This window comes from Oncorhynchus keta, chromosome 36 (genome assembly GCF_023373465.1).
Source record: "Oncorhynchus keta strain PuntledgeMale-10-30-2019 chromosome 36, Oket_V2, whole genome shotgun sequence".
NCBI classification, from domain to species: Eukaryota; Metazoa; Chordata; class Actinopteri; order Salmoniformes; family Salmonidae; genus Oncorhynchus; species Oncorhynchus keta.
In genome coordinates this window covers 14,074,447-14,088,048 of record NC_068456.1, presented here as the reverse complement: position 1 = coordinate 14,088,048, position 13,602 = coordinate 14,074,447, and the positions used below count along the sequence as shown (strand labels likewise).

Below are 13,602 nucleotides of genomic sequence, written 5' to 3'. Positions count from 1 at the left end.
ACTGGTGTACGATAAAATGGAAACTGGTGGATGGCTTCGAGGCTAAATAAATTATTCTTCACCTGGCGGGAGAGATTGGGAAACTGCAGTACCAGGGAGAGAAGATCAGCATCTACCCTATTTGGAGCATTTCTCCAATTCTTCTCTGCAGATCCTCAAGCTCAGGCTGGATGGGGAGCGATGCTGCACAGCTATTTTCAGGTGTCTCTAGAGCTTTTCAAAATCAGGTTCAAGTTCGGGCTCTGGCTGGGCCACTCAAGGACATTGAGACTTGTCCCAAAAAACATCCTCACAGCACCATGCTTCACCATAGGGATGGTGCCAGGTTTCCTCCAGACGTGACACTTGGCATTCAGGCCAAATAGATCAATCTTGTTTCTCACGGTCTGAGAGTCCTTTAGGTGTCTTGTGGCAAATTCCAAGCGGGATGTCATGTGACTTTTCCTGAGGAGTGGCTTCCATCTGGCCACTACCATAAAAGGCCTGATTGGTAGAGTGCTGCAGAGATGGTTGTCCTTCTGGAATGTTCTCCCATATCCACAGAGGAACACTGGCGCTCTGTCAGAGTGATCAACTGTTTCTTGGTCACTTCCCTGACCAAGGCCCTTCCACCCACATTTTCATTTTTTTTTAGTAATACATTTAGAATAAGGCTGTAACAAAATGTGGAAAAGGGAAGGGGTCTGAATACTTTGCAAATGCACTGTAGGTGTGGGGTATAGAGATGAGGTAGTCATTCAAAAATAATGTTAAACACAATTATTGCACACAGTGACTTAAGCCAATTTTTACTCCTGAACTTTAGGCTTGCCATAACATTTTGTAAAAAAAATTCAAAACATAATTCCACTGACATTGTGTGTAGGCCAGTGACAAAAAAAATCATCTCCATTTTATATTCAGACAGTAACAAAATGTGGAAAGTCAAAAAGGTGGGAATACTTTGAAGGCACTGTAATTCAGTAAAAAAAAAAATATGTTGAAATATGAGAAATAAATGGAATACCTACATAAAGATGAGATCATCCTCTCTCCAACCATTACAACAGTAGCTGCTTTCAAAACAGGGTTTCCCCATGTTTGTATTTTGGGTTAGGGCAGACACCTTCATGCAGGAATCAGGATATTAATGTATTTTGGGTTAGGGCAGACACCTTCATGCAGGAATCAGGATATTAATGTATTTTGGGTTAGGGCAGACACCTTCATGCAGGAATCAGGATATTAAAATGTATTTTGGGTTAGGGCAGACACCTTCATGCAGGAATCAGGATATTAATGTATTTTGGGTTAGGGCAGACACCTTCATGCAGGAATCAGGATATTAATGTATTTTGGGTTAGGGCAGACACCTTCATGCAGGAATCAGGATATTAAATGTATTTTGGGTTAGGGCAGACACCTTCATGCAGGAATCAGGATATTAATGCACTTTAGCTTACAGTTTAACCAAATTATGGGTTTTAGCCACCCTCCAAATACAACAAATGTTTTGACAGAAGTGTCCAGCTAGAATTTGCAGCTTGCACCTGTGAGAACAATTAAAAATTGAACTCGCACAGCCAAGTCAAAGTGTTGCATAATTATAATTAAATGGTTGCACAATGGAGCCCTGCCTTATAGTCAGCAACCTGGCAGTGTGGTGCCAGGAAAACAACCTCTCCCTCAACATCAAAAAGAGGAGGAGCTCATCGTGGACTACAGGAAACGTGGGGGCGAACACGCCCCCATCCACACTGATGAGGCTGCGGATCGAGAACTTCATGTTCCTCGGTGTCAGGACCCGGTTACGAACCCGGGTCTCCGGAGTGAGAAACAGTCACTTAACCAACTGAGCCACGAATAGTCGGCAGAACCCAGAAGATGAGGCAGACACAGCAGTAATTGAGACGGTGTATTTAATGAAGTAAAAAGTGAAGTTCTTCAGGAAAACATGTAACTCCACAACCTCAAAAGGAATTCCATAAGAACAAAGGTAATCCTCCAAGACAAAAAGGTAAATCCACAAGGTGGAAGGTATAGCACAAAAAGCCTCAAAAGATACTCAAAAAAATACTCAAAAAAACAAACAAACAAGAACAAAAAAAACAGAATTCCTCAAGAGAGTCCACCGGGATCAACAAGAGTACACAGAGTACTAGGGCTGGGTGCTAACATACAAACACAGAGCACAGAACTGAGGAAAACAAAGGGTTTAAATACAATCAGGGGAAACGAGGCACAGGTGCAAATAATAATGGGGATCAAGGGAAAACAAAAGGTCAAAAGGCACAATGGGGGCCTCTAGTGACCAAAAACCGGAACAACCCTGACACTCGTTGTCCAAATCACTAAGGACTTAAAATGGTCCACTCATATGATAGTTGAAAGCTTTGGCATGGGCCCTCAAATCTTCAAAAAGTTCTACAGCTGCACCATTGAGAGCATCTTGACTGGCTGCATCACTGCTTGGTATGGCAACAGTACCTCCCTCGATCGCATGGCGCTACAGAAGGTGGTACGAACAGCCCAGTACATCAGAGGCCGAGCTCCTTGCCATCCAGGACCTCTATATCAGGCAGGAAGGCCCGGGAAATCATTGAAGACTCCAGCCACCGAAGCCTTAGATGTTCTCTCTGCATCCGCAGGGCAAGCGATACCAGTGCATAAAGTCTGACAGTAACAGGCTCCTGATCAGCTTCTATCCCCAAGCAATAAGACTGCTAAATAGCTAACAGAATGGCTACACGGACGGACTGAGTTGACCCTTGTATTTTTTATACGGTCTCCGCACACAGGATTCTACACACACATTTATGCTAATGCTACTCTATCATACATCCTTTTGCCAAGTCACCTTACCCCCCCTCACTCAAATATCCCTGCACATTGTAAATATGGTATTGGAACTGACCCTATACATAGCTTCTTACTTTCATGTGTTAATATTTCATATTTGTATTTCTTGTTTTTGTTATACCTTATTTTTACTGCATTTTTGCTGCATTGACATTGATTACTGCATTGTTGGGTTTGGAGCTTGCAAGAAAGGAATTTCACTGGATTTCTTTTTGTTTTCCTGGAAGCGCAAATAAAAGCCACACCTCAAAACAGTGCTCAGTCTGTACGAAACAGCCTGGAGGGGTAGGTTGGGACACCCACTGTCTAAATCAAACCATTGTGGGCTGCTGCATACACAGTTGAGTCATACAGGTTCTCGTTAAAAAAAAAGAAGCATCCTTAGTCTTCTCCTCTGAGACCCGGAAATCAGTAAGTGGTCGAGGAGTGTGTCATTTCATGACTAGGCAAACAGAAGTGTCCTCCCCGCCTACAGCCACCTTTCATTGAGGATACTCACTTGTATCCTACCGCAGAAGAGTTTAGAACTATGCCACATCCCCGAGTCAGTTTTGTTTCGTCACAGGAGAAAAACCATGCACATTTAAAAGCAATAGTCTACTTATTGTTTCATCTATAAAATGTATTGCATAACTAACTGAAATTGTTTTGATCATTTTACACATTTATTTCGGGACCGAGCCGTATAAACGTCATTATTTTGGGACCCAGCCCTGTAAACGTAATTTCCCTAATGACACGTGAGTGGAGAAGGACTGTCTCATTTCAAGCAAGAGGAAGTGAGAGAGGACGGAGGAGAGGCCATAAAACGCAAGCAGTAAAATTACATTTTAAAAAAAGATTTTTTTAAAAATCTTATGGAACAGCGGGGACTGTGAAGTAACAAACATTGGCACAGACACACAATAACATACGCACTATACATACACATGGATTTAGTACTGTAGATATGTTTTAGTGGTGGAGTAGGGGCTGAGGACACAGTGTGTTGTGAAATCTGTGAATGTTTTAAAAGTGTATAAACTGCATTAATTTTGCTGGACCCCAGGAAGAGTAGCTGCTGCTTTTGCAGCAGCTAATGGGGATCCATAATAAATACGAATATAACGAGTGCCAGAATCAGATACAATAACTGCTAAATGACTTGGGCAATCTCTCTCCAGTTTTGGTCATTTATTTTCCTCAGTTCACCCATCATGTTGTTTTGCTGACTTCTGTGATAGGTAGAAGAAGTCTTACCTCTTTTCACCCTTGTGAAAAGTCCACTTAATCTATTAGAAGCAAGGTGGAGCTACTACAATATCCATTACACCAAGGCTATTCAACTATATTCTAAGGGGGACATATGTTTTAAAAGTTAACTGCAGGGTTGCCAGACATTTGACATGCGATTCTTCTTCTAAAGAACTGTATGAAAAATAACACATCATATAAAGCACTTAATGTTGCTAAAATTAATTAGGTAATTTTAAAATCCTCTGAAAACAGTGTTACTTCAATTTTTGCCAGGGATTTCTTTCCTGATTTTCTTTTACACTTATCCATTCTTATACCTACGTAATTCTGTCAAATATACATGAAGTGCCTCTAGAATCGGACTAGGGATTATCTCTAGTTTTCTCAATGTCTCGCTGACCATCAATGTCTCGCTGACATTGGACATATAACAAGGAGAGAACAGAGGGGTGCAGGGCAACACTCACATTATCTTCTTGCCTACGAAGATGAGCACTTTGTCCTCAGGCTCCATGTTGTGGACAAAGTTAAAGAGATAGGCCTTCTTCTCCTCGTCTTGACAAAAGAGAACAGTCTGCTGCACTGTGTTCACAGCCTGAGAGAGTAAAGAGAAACCTACAGATTATTAGGTTGGACAGGGACAAACATAAGTGCTGTTAATATTTTTTATTTAACTAGGCAAATCAGTTAAGAAAAAATTCTTATTTACAATGACGGCCTACCAAAAGGCAAATTGCCTTTAAAAGCCACAATACATATAACTTGATCAGATTGAATCCCGGCCTAGGTCTTAACACATCCCACTCATTTCTTATTTATTTGGAATGAGCAGCAGAAGCATTCGCTCCACTCACAGCCAGGTCCAGAGTTCCCACATACACCATCATGGGGTTCTTCAGGTACGTCTTGGCCAATCGCCTCACTCCCGTGGGCCAGGTGGCACTGAATCAGCCAATCGGAGAATAGACATCAAGATGTGCAAAAATCAACAAAAGAATGGTAGGCATTTTAACTCTTACAAAACAGATGAGCTCTATACACTGTGGAACTGAACGTTGATACAGAGTTGTAGTCTGTCTGAAGTAACGGGGTGTTCGCATCTTAGGGTCCTTTTACCTGGTCATAATAGTCTGCCTGTCCGGACGGACATCCAGAAGAATTTTCATTATTTGAGGCTCAAAGCCCATGTCAAGCATCCTGTCTGCCTCATCCAGCACCTAACACACAAACCCCCAGTTACACACATGCTCACACGCTACCAGCAATATACAAAGCCACGCACATACACATTTTCACCACTGCCCCCCCACACATACACACACACACCAGGTAGGTGATGGAATGCAGGTTGATCAACTCGTTCATCTGCAGGTCGTTAAGCCGGCCAGGCGTAGCGATCACAATGTCTACTCCAGCTGAGATCACTTTGATCTGGGCCCTGCGGTCTCCACCTCCGTAGACACACACACTACACAGAGACAACACAGAGGGGGAAGCGCCACATGCAGACATCTCCCCTGTAGGTCATAGTATAGATGTGATCTCTTCATAAGTAGCGTTAGGTATGGTACCTCAATAAGCTAGTGTGTATTATAGTGTTAGTACAGTAGAATAAATGTGGCGCTTGTTAAAGCACTAGTATGATAATTCTAAACAGTGTTAGGAGCACGTATCGTACCATTTGAAGCCCTTGTAGCTGTACTTGTTGCACTCTGACTCAATCTGCAGAGCCAGCTCTCTAGTGGGAGTCAGAACAAGCATACCAGGGCCGTCCCGCTTAACACGTTTTCTGTGTAAACCATACAGGCACAAATGTAAAAAATGTAAAGAATGCCTATCCCATTATTTCTGAACTACACATGACCATTAGGGGTAAATCTTGGAATGAGCAACTGTGTGAAAGACGCGTGGCTAGAAGAAATACCAGTATGATGGTAAAAACTTACACAGGCTGGCCATCCATGTGAATGAAGCCAGGTAGAAGGTAGGCCAGTGTCTTTCCTGTGCCTGTCTGGGCGATCGCGATCAGGTCATCTCCTTTCAGCGACATGGGCCAGGCTTGAGACTGGGACAGGGGGACAACTGTCATGGGAATGACACTGACAACATGGGAGTTATAGTGCAACTGTGTATGGTACTAAGTATCAAATGTGGCATCCCAGTAGTGGGTTTATTGTTAGGGAAAACAAAATATTTTCTCACAATAAAGACCTTGTGAATGACAACAGAGGTGTAACAGAAACTCAGTGCATGCAGGCAGAAAGTTTCTGCATACTGAAACTAACTACAGACAACAGTAAGCTATGAGTCATCAAATTGCAGGCATAGGCATAGACCTCTGAAAAAATGTTGTTCAGTGAGCTTCAAAAGGGCGTTTCCCAATTACATCTTTCCCATTTAAAGTTTCAATATCAAGTATAACGAAATGCCTTTTTTTGCCAGCGCCAAAATGTCTAATGAATTATGTACACGTTCACTATTTCTCACAAATGTAAACACACTGGATTGGTGGAGGCATGGGATAGTTTCCAACAGATTTCTAATACCAGCCATTTCCTTTTAATTCAATCAGTGAAGGAAAGGGAACAAGTAAACACTGAGCAAGTAGAGAATTGGGAAGTATTATTTTCTAAATCTCTTCATCCATAGTGCTTTTCATTTCTATATTTTGCAGGAAATCAACTGTAATGTACCCATTAAGTTATTGTAAATCATCAACTGTAATGTACCCATTAAGTTATTGTAAATCGTCAACTGTAATGTACCCATTAAGTTATTATAAATCGTCAACTGTAATGTACCCATTAAGTTATTATAATAAATCGTCAACTGTAATGTACCCATTAAGTTATTATAATAAATCGTCAACTGTAATGTACCCATTAAGTTATTATAATAAATCATCAACTGTAATGTACCCATTAAGTTATTATAATAAATCATCAACTGTAATGTACCCATTAAGTTATTATAATAAATCATCAACTGTAATGTACCCATTAAGTTATTATAATAAATCATCAACTGTAATGTACCCATTAAGTTATTATAATAAATCATCAACTGTAATGTACCCATTAAGTTATTATAATAAATCATCAACTGTAATGTACCCATTAAGTTATTATAATAAATCATCAACTGTAATGTACCCATTAAGTTATTATAATAAATCATCAACTGTAATGTACCCATTAAGTTATTATAATAAATCATCAACTGTAATGTACCCATTAAGTTATTATAATAAATCATCAACTGTAATGTACCCATTAAGTTATTATAATAAATCATCAACTGTAATGTACCCATTAAGTTATTATAATAAATCATCAACTGTAATGTACCCATTAAGTTATTATAATAAATCATCAACTGTAATGTACCCATTAAGTTATTATAATAAATCATCAACTGTAATGTACCCATTAAGTTATTATAATAAATCATCAACTGTAATGTACCCATTAAGTTATTATAATAAATCATCAACTGTAATGTACCCATTAAGTTATTATAATAAATCATCAACTGTAATGTACCCATTAAGTTATTATAATAAATCATCAACTGTAATGTACCCATTAAGTTATTATAATAAATCATCAACTGTAATGTACCCATTAAGTTATTATAATAAATCATCAACTGTAATGTACCCATTAAGTTATTATAATAAATCATCAACTGTAATGTACCCATTAAGTTATTATAATAAATCATCAACTGTAATGTACCCATTAAGTTATTATAATAAATCATCAACTGTAATGTACCCATTAAGTTATTATAAATCATCAACTGTAATGTACCCATTAAGTTATTATAATAAATCATCAACTGTAATGTACCCATTAAGTTATTATAATAAATCATCAACTGTAATGTACCCATTAAGTTATTATAATAAATCATCAACTGTAATGTACCCATTAAGTTATTATAATAAATCATCAACTGTAATGTACCCATTAAGTTATTGTAAATCATCAACTGTAATGTACCCATTAAGTTATTATAATAAATCATCAACTGTAATGTACCCATTAAGTTATTGTAAATCAGTTGTAATGTAGTCAACATTTTGTTGGGGTTAAATATGTCTTATATCTCCTAGATATAGGACAGATACTTCAAAACCTTATTAACTGACTGTATTTTTGCCATTTATGAATGTGTTATTCAATGCGTTTCTATGGGCTTTAGTAGTAAAGGTCATATTTATTTTGATAACTAAAGTGGTACTACAATATAATGGCGAAATGATGCATGGTATGAACATCTTAAGTGAATTCTATATGTTAGCTTGGTTGAACCGCTCCCATCATGCTCCAACTTGAAGGGCATGGAGTGAGTGTACTATATTGGTCACTTCAATTTGGAGTGTATTGCTCATCTAAATTGGTCAGTGAAACTCACTCAAGTCTTTGCTCAGAGACGGTCAAAAGTTGTATACAAACAGTAAGGTTTTGGAAGGGAGGTTGGACTCAGACTCAATAAGGACCTGGATAGGAGTTGGCTTGGCGAAGCCGACTGACTCAATAAGGACCTGGATAGGAGTTGGCTTGGCGAAGCCGACTGACTCAATAAGGACCTGGATAGGAGTTGGCTTGGCGAAGCCGACTGACTCAATAAGGACCTGGATAGGAGTTGGCTTGGCGAAGCCGACTGACTCAATAAGGACCTGGATAGGAGTTGGCTTGGCGAAGCCGACTCTGACAATATTCTCCATGATCCCAGGATAGTGCAGGAAGGCTTCGTCGAACGTGATCACAGGGTTGGGAAAAGGACGCTTCTTCCCTTCTCCCTCCTTCAGGTCATCCACAAAGATATCGTTATTCGCTTTCCTACGGGAAGAGAGGGTGGAATTGGTCAGGAATCTAGTTACTTTGCTTGCATGTAGGTTAGTACAAAACCAAAGTCGACTGAGAAGAGTTGAGTTGATAACATATTACTGAGCAGAAAAAATAAAAATTGAACTCAGAAAGTGGATAAACAGCATCCTCTGCTGGACAAGAAATATATCTCCATCGGGACAAAAATTGGTCCCCAACTTACCTCCATGCCTTTACTTCCTCTTCACACCGACTGGCTACAATCTCTGACTCAAAGTAGAAATCCTTCTTCAGAGGTGGGAGATCTGCAGGGATCCCAAATCAAAATGTTCTATTCAGCCACTAAGAACTATCAATCAGAATACTGTCATGTAAGAACACGGGAGAACCAAGTGTAGGAACAGTTGTCAATCAACAGCGATGCAGTCCCGGTCTGTGTTGTGCATGCATGCGTGCATCTCCCCCACTCACCCTGCCACTTCATCTCCTCGTATTTGTGCCGGTTGGCCCTCATGGAGACCCAGTCGATGGCCTGTGGAGGACTGTCCTCCAGAGACGCCTGCAGGGCTGCAGCTGACCAGATGGAGCCGCTCCTGCCTCCGCCACCAGCACCCCCAAATCTTCCATCACACCCAGGTTCTGAGAGAGAATGCAATACACAAAGAAACTCAGTCTGATGAACTCGTAGTCTCGTTCACTAGATGAGTCCACCGGACAATACTGGAGGCCCGTTATAGCAGGGAAAGCCTTCATGGAAAGCAGACAATGAAAAGCTTCAGAGAACTCTATACTGTAAGAACAATAACTTGATACAGCAAAATATGTGATGTTAGTGAAATTTAAAAAACGTGACAGGGCAATTCCACCACTTTTTAACCTCATTTTCATTATCTTCAGCACAATAACATTTCCACATTTTGTAATATAACTTAATATTTTAACAAAGTTCTACCCGATGACATCAAAAGTTAAAACATTTTAAAAAGTGATTTTCAAACACTATGAAATGTACTGTAACGTAGGGAAAAAGAAAATACCCTCCCTCTGGCTAGAAAAATCTCTGCAGGTTTTGAAGATCACCGTTTTGTTACTTTTAATCCTACCATGTGTTAATGTTTTAGGCCCTTTAGCTTTTTACATTTGAGTCATTTAGCAGTTAGTGCATCTTAAGATCTCTAGGTGAGACAACCACATGACATTTCTCCTCAATAAAGAAGTTAAATCAGCAAAGAGTGCTAGTAGGGGGTAAAAAGTAAAGTGCTAGTGTTCGGTCACAAAAGGCATTACAGTAAAAAAATATATATACAGTACCATTCCAAAGTTTGGACACCTACTCATTCAAGGTTTTCCTTTATTTGTACTATTTTCTACATTGTAGAATAATAGTGAAGACATCAAAACTATGAAATAACACACATGGAATCATGTAGTAACCAAAACAAGTGTTATCCAAATCAAAATATACTTTATATTTGAGGTTCTTCAAAGTAGCCACCCTTTGACTTGATGACAGCTTTGCACAGTCTTGGCATTCTCTCAACCAGCTTCATGAGGTAGTCACCTGGAATGCATTTCAATAGGTATGCCTTGTTAAAAGTACATTTGTGGAATTTCATTCCTTTTTAATTAACCTAATGCATATTCTTGATACCATTCGAAAGGAAACACTTACGTTTGTGGAAATGTGAAATGAATGTAGGAGACAACACATTAGATCTGGTAAACGATAATACAAAAAAAAAAAAAAAGTAAAATAAAATAAAATTGTACCATCATTTTTTAAATGCAAGAGAAAGGCCATAATGTATTATTCAAGCCCAGGCGGAATTTAGATTTTGGCCACTGTGGCTGCAGTGTATGTGCAAAGTTTTAGACTGACCCAATGAACCACTGCCCAAATGGTTTATTAATAACTTTAGGTTCATAACTGCACACTCCCCAAAAAATAGCACGGTATTATTTCACTGTAATAACTACTATAAATTGGACAGTGCAGTTAAATTACCAACAATTAAAGCTTTCTGACAATATCAGATGCTAATCGCATTAGTCTACGTAAGCTCAAACCATCCCGAGTGGGACCCACCAATCCTGTAGAGGTTGTGTTTGAGCCCATCACTTGTGTTGTGATAAGGTAGGGTTGGTATACAGAAGATAGTATTTTACCAAATAGCCCTAAGTCCATATTTTGTCAAGAACAGCTCAAATAAGCAAAGAGAAACAGTCCATCATTACTTTAAGACATTCAAGGACTTTGAAACTTTCAATTACAGTCGCAAAAACCATCAAGCACTATGATGAAACTGGCTACTCATGAGGACCGCCAAAGGAAAGGAAGACCCAGAGTTACCTCTGCTGCAGAGGATAAGTTCATTACAGTTACCAGCCTCAGAAATTGCAGACCAAATAAATGCTAAAGAGTTCTAGAAAACGACATCTCAAAACCAACTGTTCAGTGGAGACTGCTTGAAATCAACCCTTCATGGTTGAATTGCTGCAAAGAAACGACTACTAAAAGGACACCAATAATAAGAAGAGACTTGCTTGGGCAGGGAAACACTAGCAATGGACATTAGACCAGTGGAAATCTGTCCATTGGTCTGATGAGACCAAATTTGCGATTTTTGATTCCATCTGTCGTATCTTTGTGAGACGCAGAGTAGGTGAACAGATTATCTCCGCATGTGTGGTTCCCACCGTGAAGCATAGAGGTGGTGGTGTGATGGTGCTTTGCTGAGGACTGATTTATTTAGAATTCAAGGCACACTTAACCAGCATGGCTACCACAGCGATACGCCATCCCATCTGGTTTGCTCTTAGTGGGACCATCATTTGTTTTTCAACAGGACAATGACCCAACACACCTCCAGGTTGTGTAAGGATTATTTGACCAAGGAGTGATGCAAGTGCTGCATCAGATGACATGGCCTCCACAATCAACCAACCTCAAGCCAATTGAGATGGTTGGGGTTGAGTTGGACCGCAGAGTGAAGGAAAAGCATCCAACAAGTGTTCAGCATATGTGGGAACTCCTTCAAGACTGTTGGAAAAGCATTCCAGGTGAAACTGGTTGAGAGAATGCAGAGAGTGTGCAAAGCTGTCATCAAGGCAAAGAGTGGCTACTTTGAAGAACCTCAAATATAAAGTATATTTTGATTTGGATAACACTTGTTTTGGTTACTACATGATTCCATGTGTATTATTTCATAGTTTTGATGTCTTCCTTCACTATCATTCCACAATATCAAAAATAGTCAAAATAAAAGAACCTTTGAATGAGTAGGTGGGCAAACATTTTGACTCGTACTCTGTGTGTATGTGTGTGTATGTGTGTATATATATATATATATATATATATATACACACACACACACACACACACACACATATTATTTATATATATTAATAATATACATGTTTTTATTTGTAACACGCCGGTTTCAAATATGTAGACACTGGTTTGGTGCTGAAGATAACGAATGAGGTCGAATGAAAAGTTGAAAAGTGGCCTTTAAGACAAGATCAAAGTAAATGCAAAAAGCTATATAGTTGAAGAGGTCCTTCAAGAACACATACTCACCGGCCAGTTTATTAGGTACACGACCCCCATTCACAAAAATGGATCACTCCTACAGACAGTGAGTTACGTGGCTGGTCATATAAAGCAGGCAGACAGGCATCCAGTTACTGTTTGATTGAACATTAGAAGGGGCAAATCAAGTGACCTAAGCGACTGGTATGATCGTAGATAACAGGCTCACCGGATCCAGTATGTCAAACTAACGTCCTTCTGGCCTTTTCACACATATGACAGTGTCTAGGGTTTACCGAGAACGGTGCAACTAACAAAAAAACATCTAGTAGGTAACATTCCTGTGGGCGAAAACAGCTTGTTGATGAGAGGTCAAAGGTGAATGGAAAGAATAGTGCAAGCCAACAGGCAGGCCACAAACAGTCAAATAACAGTGCAGTATAACAATGGTGTGCAGAATGGCATCTCAGAAGGCACAACTCGTTGATCCTTGTCACGGATGGACTATTGCAGCAAACGACCACACTGGGTTCCCACTCTTACAACTAAGAACAAGAAGAAGCGGCTCCAATGGGCATGCAATCACCAACACTGGACAATTGAGGAGTGGAAAAACAATGCCTGCAACACGAGAGTTAAGTTTACTTGAGTGGCATGAGCAGTTCTCAGACCTCAATCAAATATATAGCATTTTTGGGATTAGATGGAACAGGCTGTTTGCAGCATGAATGTACCGCCGTCCAATCTGCAGTTTACAGTACCACACTCAATGCTCTCTCCCTTTCCTATTGGTTTAAGTGTGTTTTACCTCTGCGGAATGCCCCAGGGCCACTGTCTCCGGCTACCAACTCCTCGATCATCTCTCGGGCCTTCTGTTGAACCTTGCTGCTCCCGAAGATATGCACCTCACCCTCATAGTCCCCCTTGCTGATCTACAACACAAACACACGTAGGGAGGTTAACTCTACGGGGGGAGGGCAATTGATTAGCTGCAGTGTAGAAAATTGTTCTTTGAACTGTCTTCAAAGTTGTTTCAGCAGTTGGCAAAATTAGCACGACACAAGCTGAATTAAATGTAAAAGGGTTTAAAAATAAAACAGCTTGGTTTAAGCTCAGTGCTCCATTGACATTTCACAGAGTTTCAAATATTTCTCTCAAAAA

The 13,602-nt window shown here is 39.8% G+C and overlaps 1 protein-coding gene across 5 annotated transcripts in view; it reads right to left on the bottom strand.

Annotated features, from left to right (window-relative positions):
- ddx43 (DEAD (Asp-Glu-Ala-Asp) box polypeptide 43) overlaps nt 1-13,602 on the bottom strand; it is a 35,696-nt gene that overhangs the window by 10,991 nt on the left and 11,103 nt on the right. For 3 of the 5 annotated variants that reach the window (XR_008095081.1, XM_052498535.1, XM_052498534.1), the window contains exons 3-12: nt 13,250-13,373; nt 9,381-9,548; nt 9,133-9,214; nt 8,669-8,921; nt 6,021-6,139; nt 5,753-5,863; nt 5,401-5,542; nt 5,191-5,291; nt 4,929-5,016; nt 4,542-4,669 (exon numbers count right to left, since the gene is read on the bottom strand). Coding sequence is in view for 4 of the 5 variants with exons in the window: in XM_052498535.1 (XP_052354495.1) it covers nt 4,542-4,669; nt 4,929-5,016; nt 5,191-5,291; nt 5,401-5,542; nt 5,753-5,863; nt 6,021-6,139; nt 8,669-8,921; nt 9,133-9,214; nt 9,381-9,548; nt 13,250-13,373 (1,316 nt within the window). In the remaining variant the exon portion in view is untranslated. The remainder of the gene's footprint in view (nt 1-4,541; nt 4,670-4,928; nt 5,017-5,190; nt 5,292-5,400; nt 5,543-5,752; nt 5,864-6,020; nt 6,140-8,668; nt 8,922-9,132; nt 9,215-9,380; nt 9,549-13,249; nt 13,374-13,602) is intronic. The other 2 variants (XM_035754285.2, XM_035754287.2) reach the window with 2 other exon arrangements.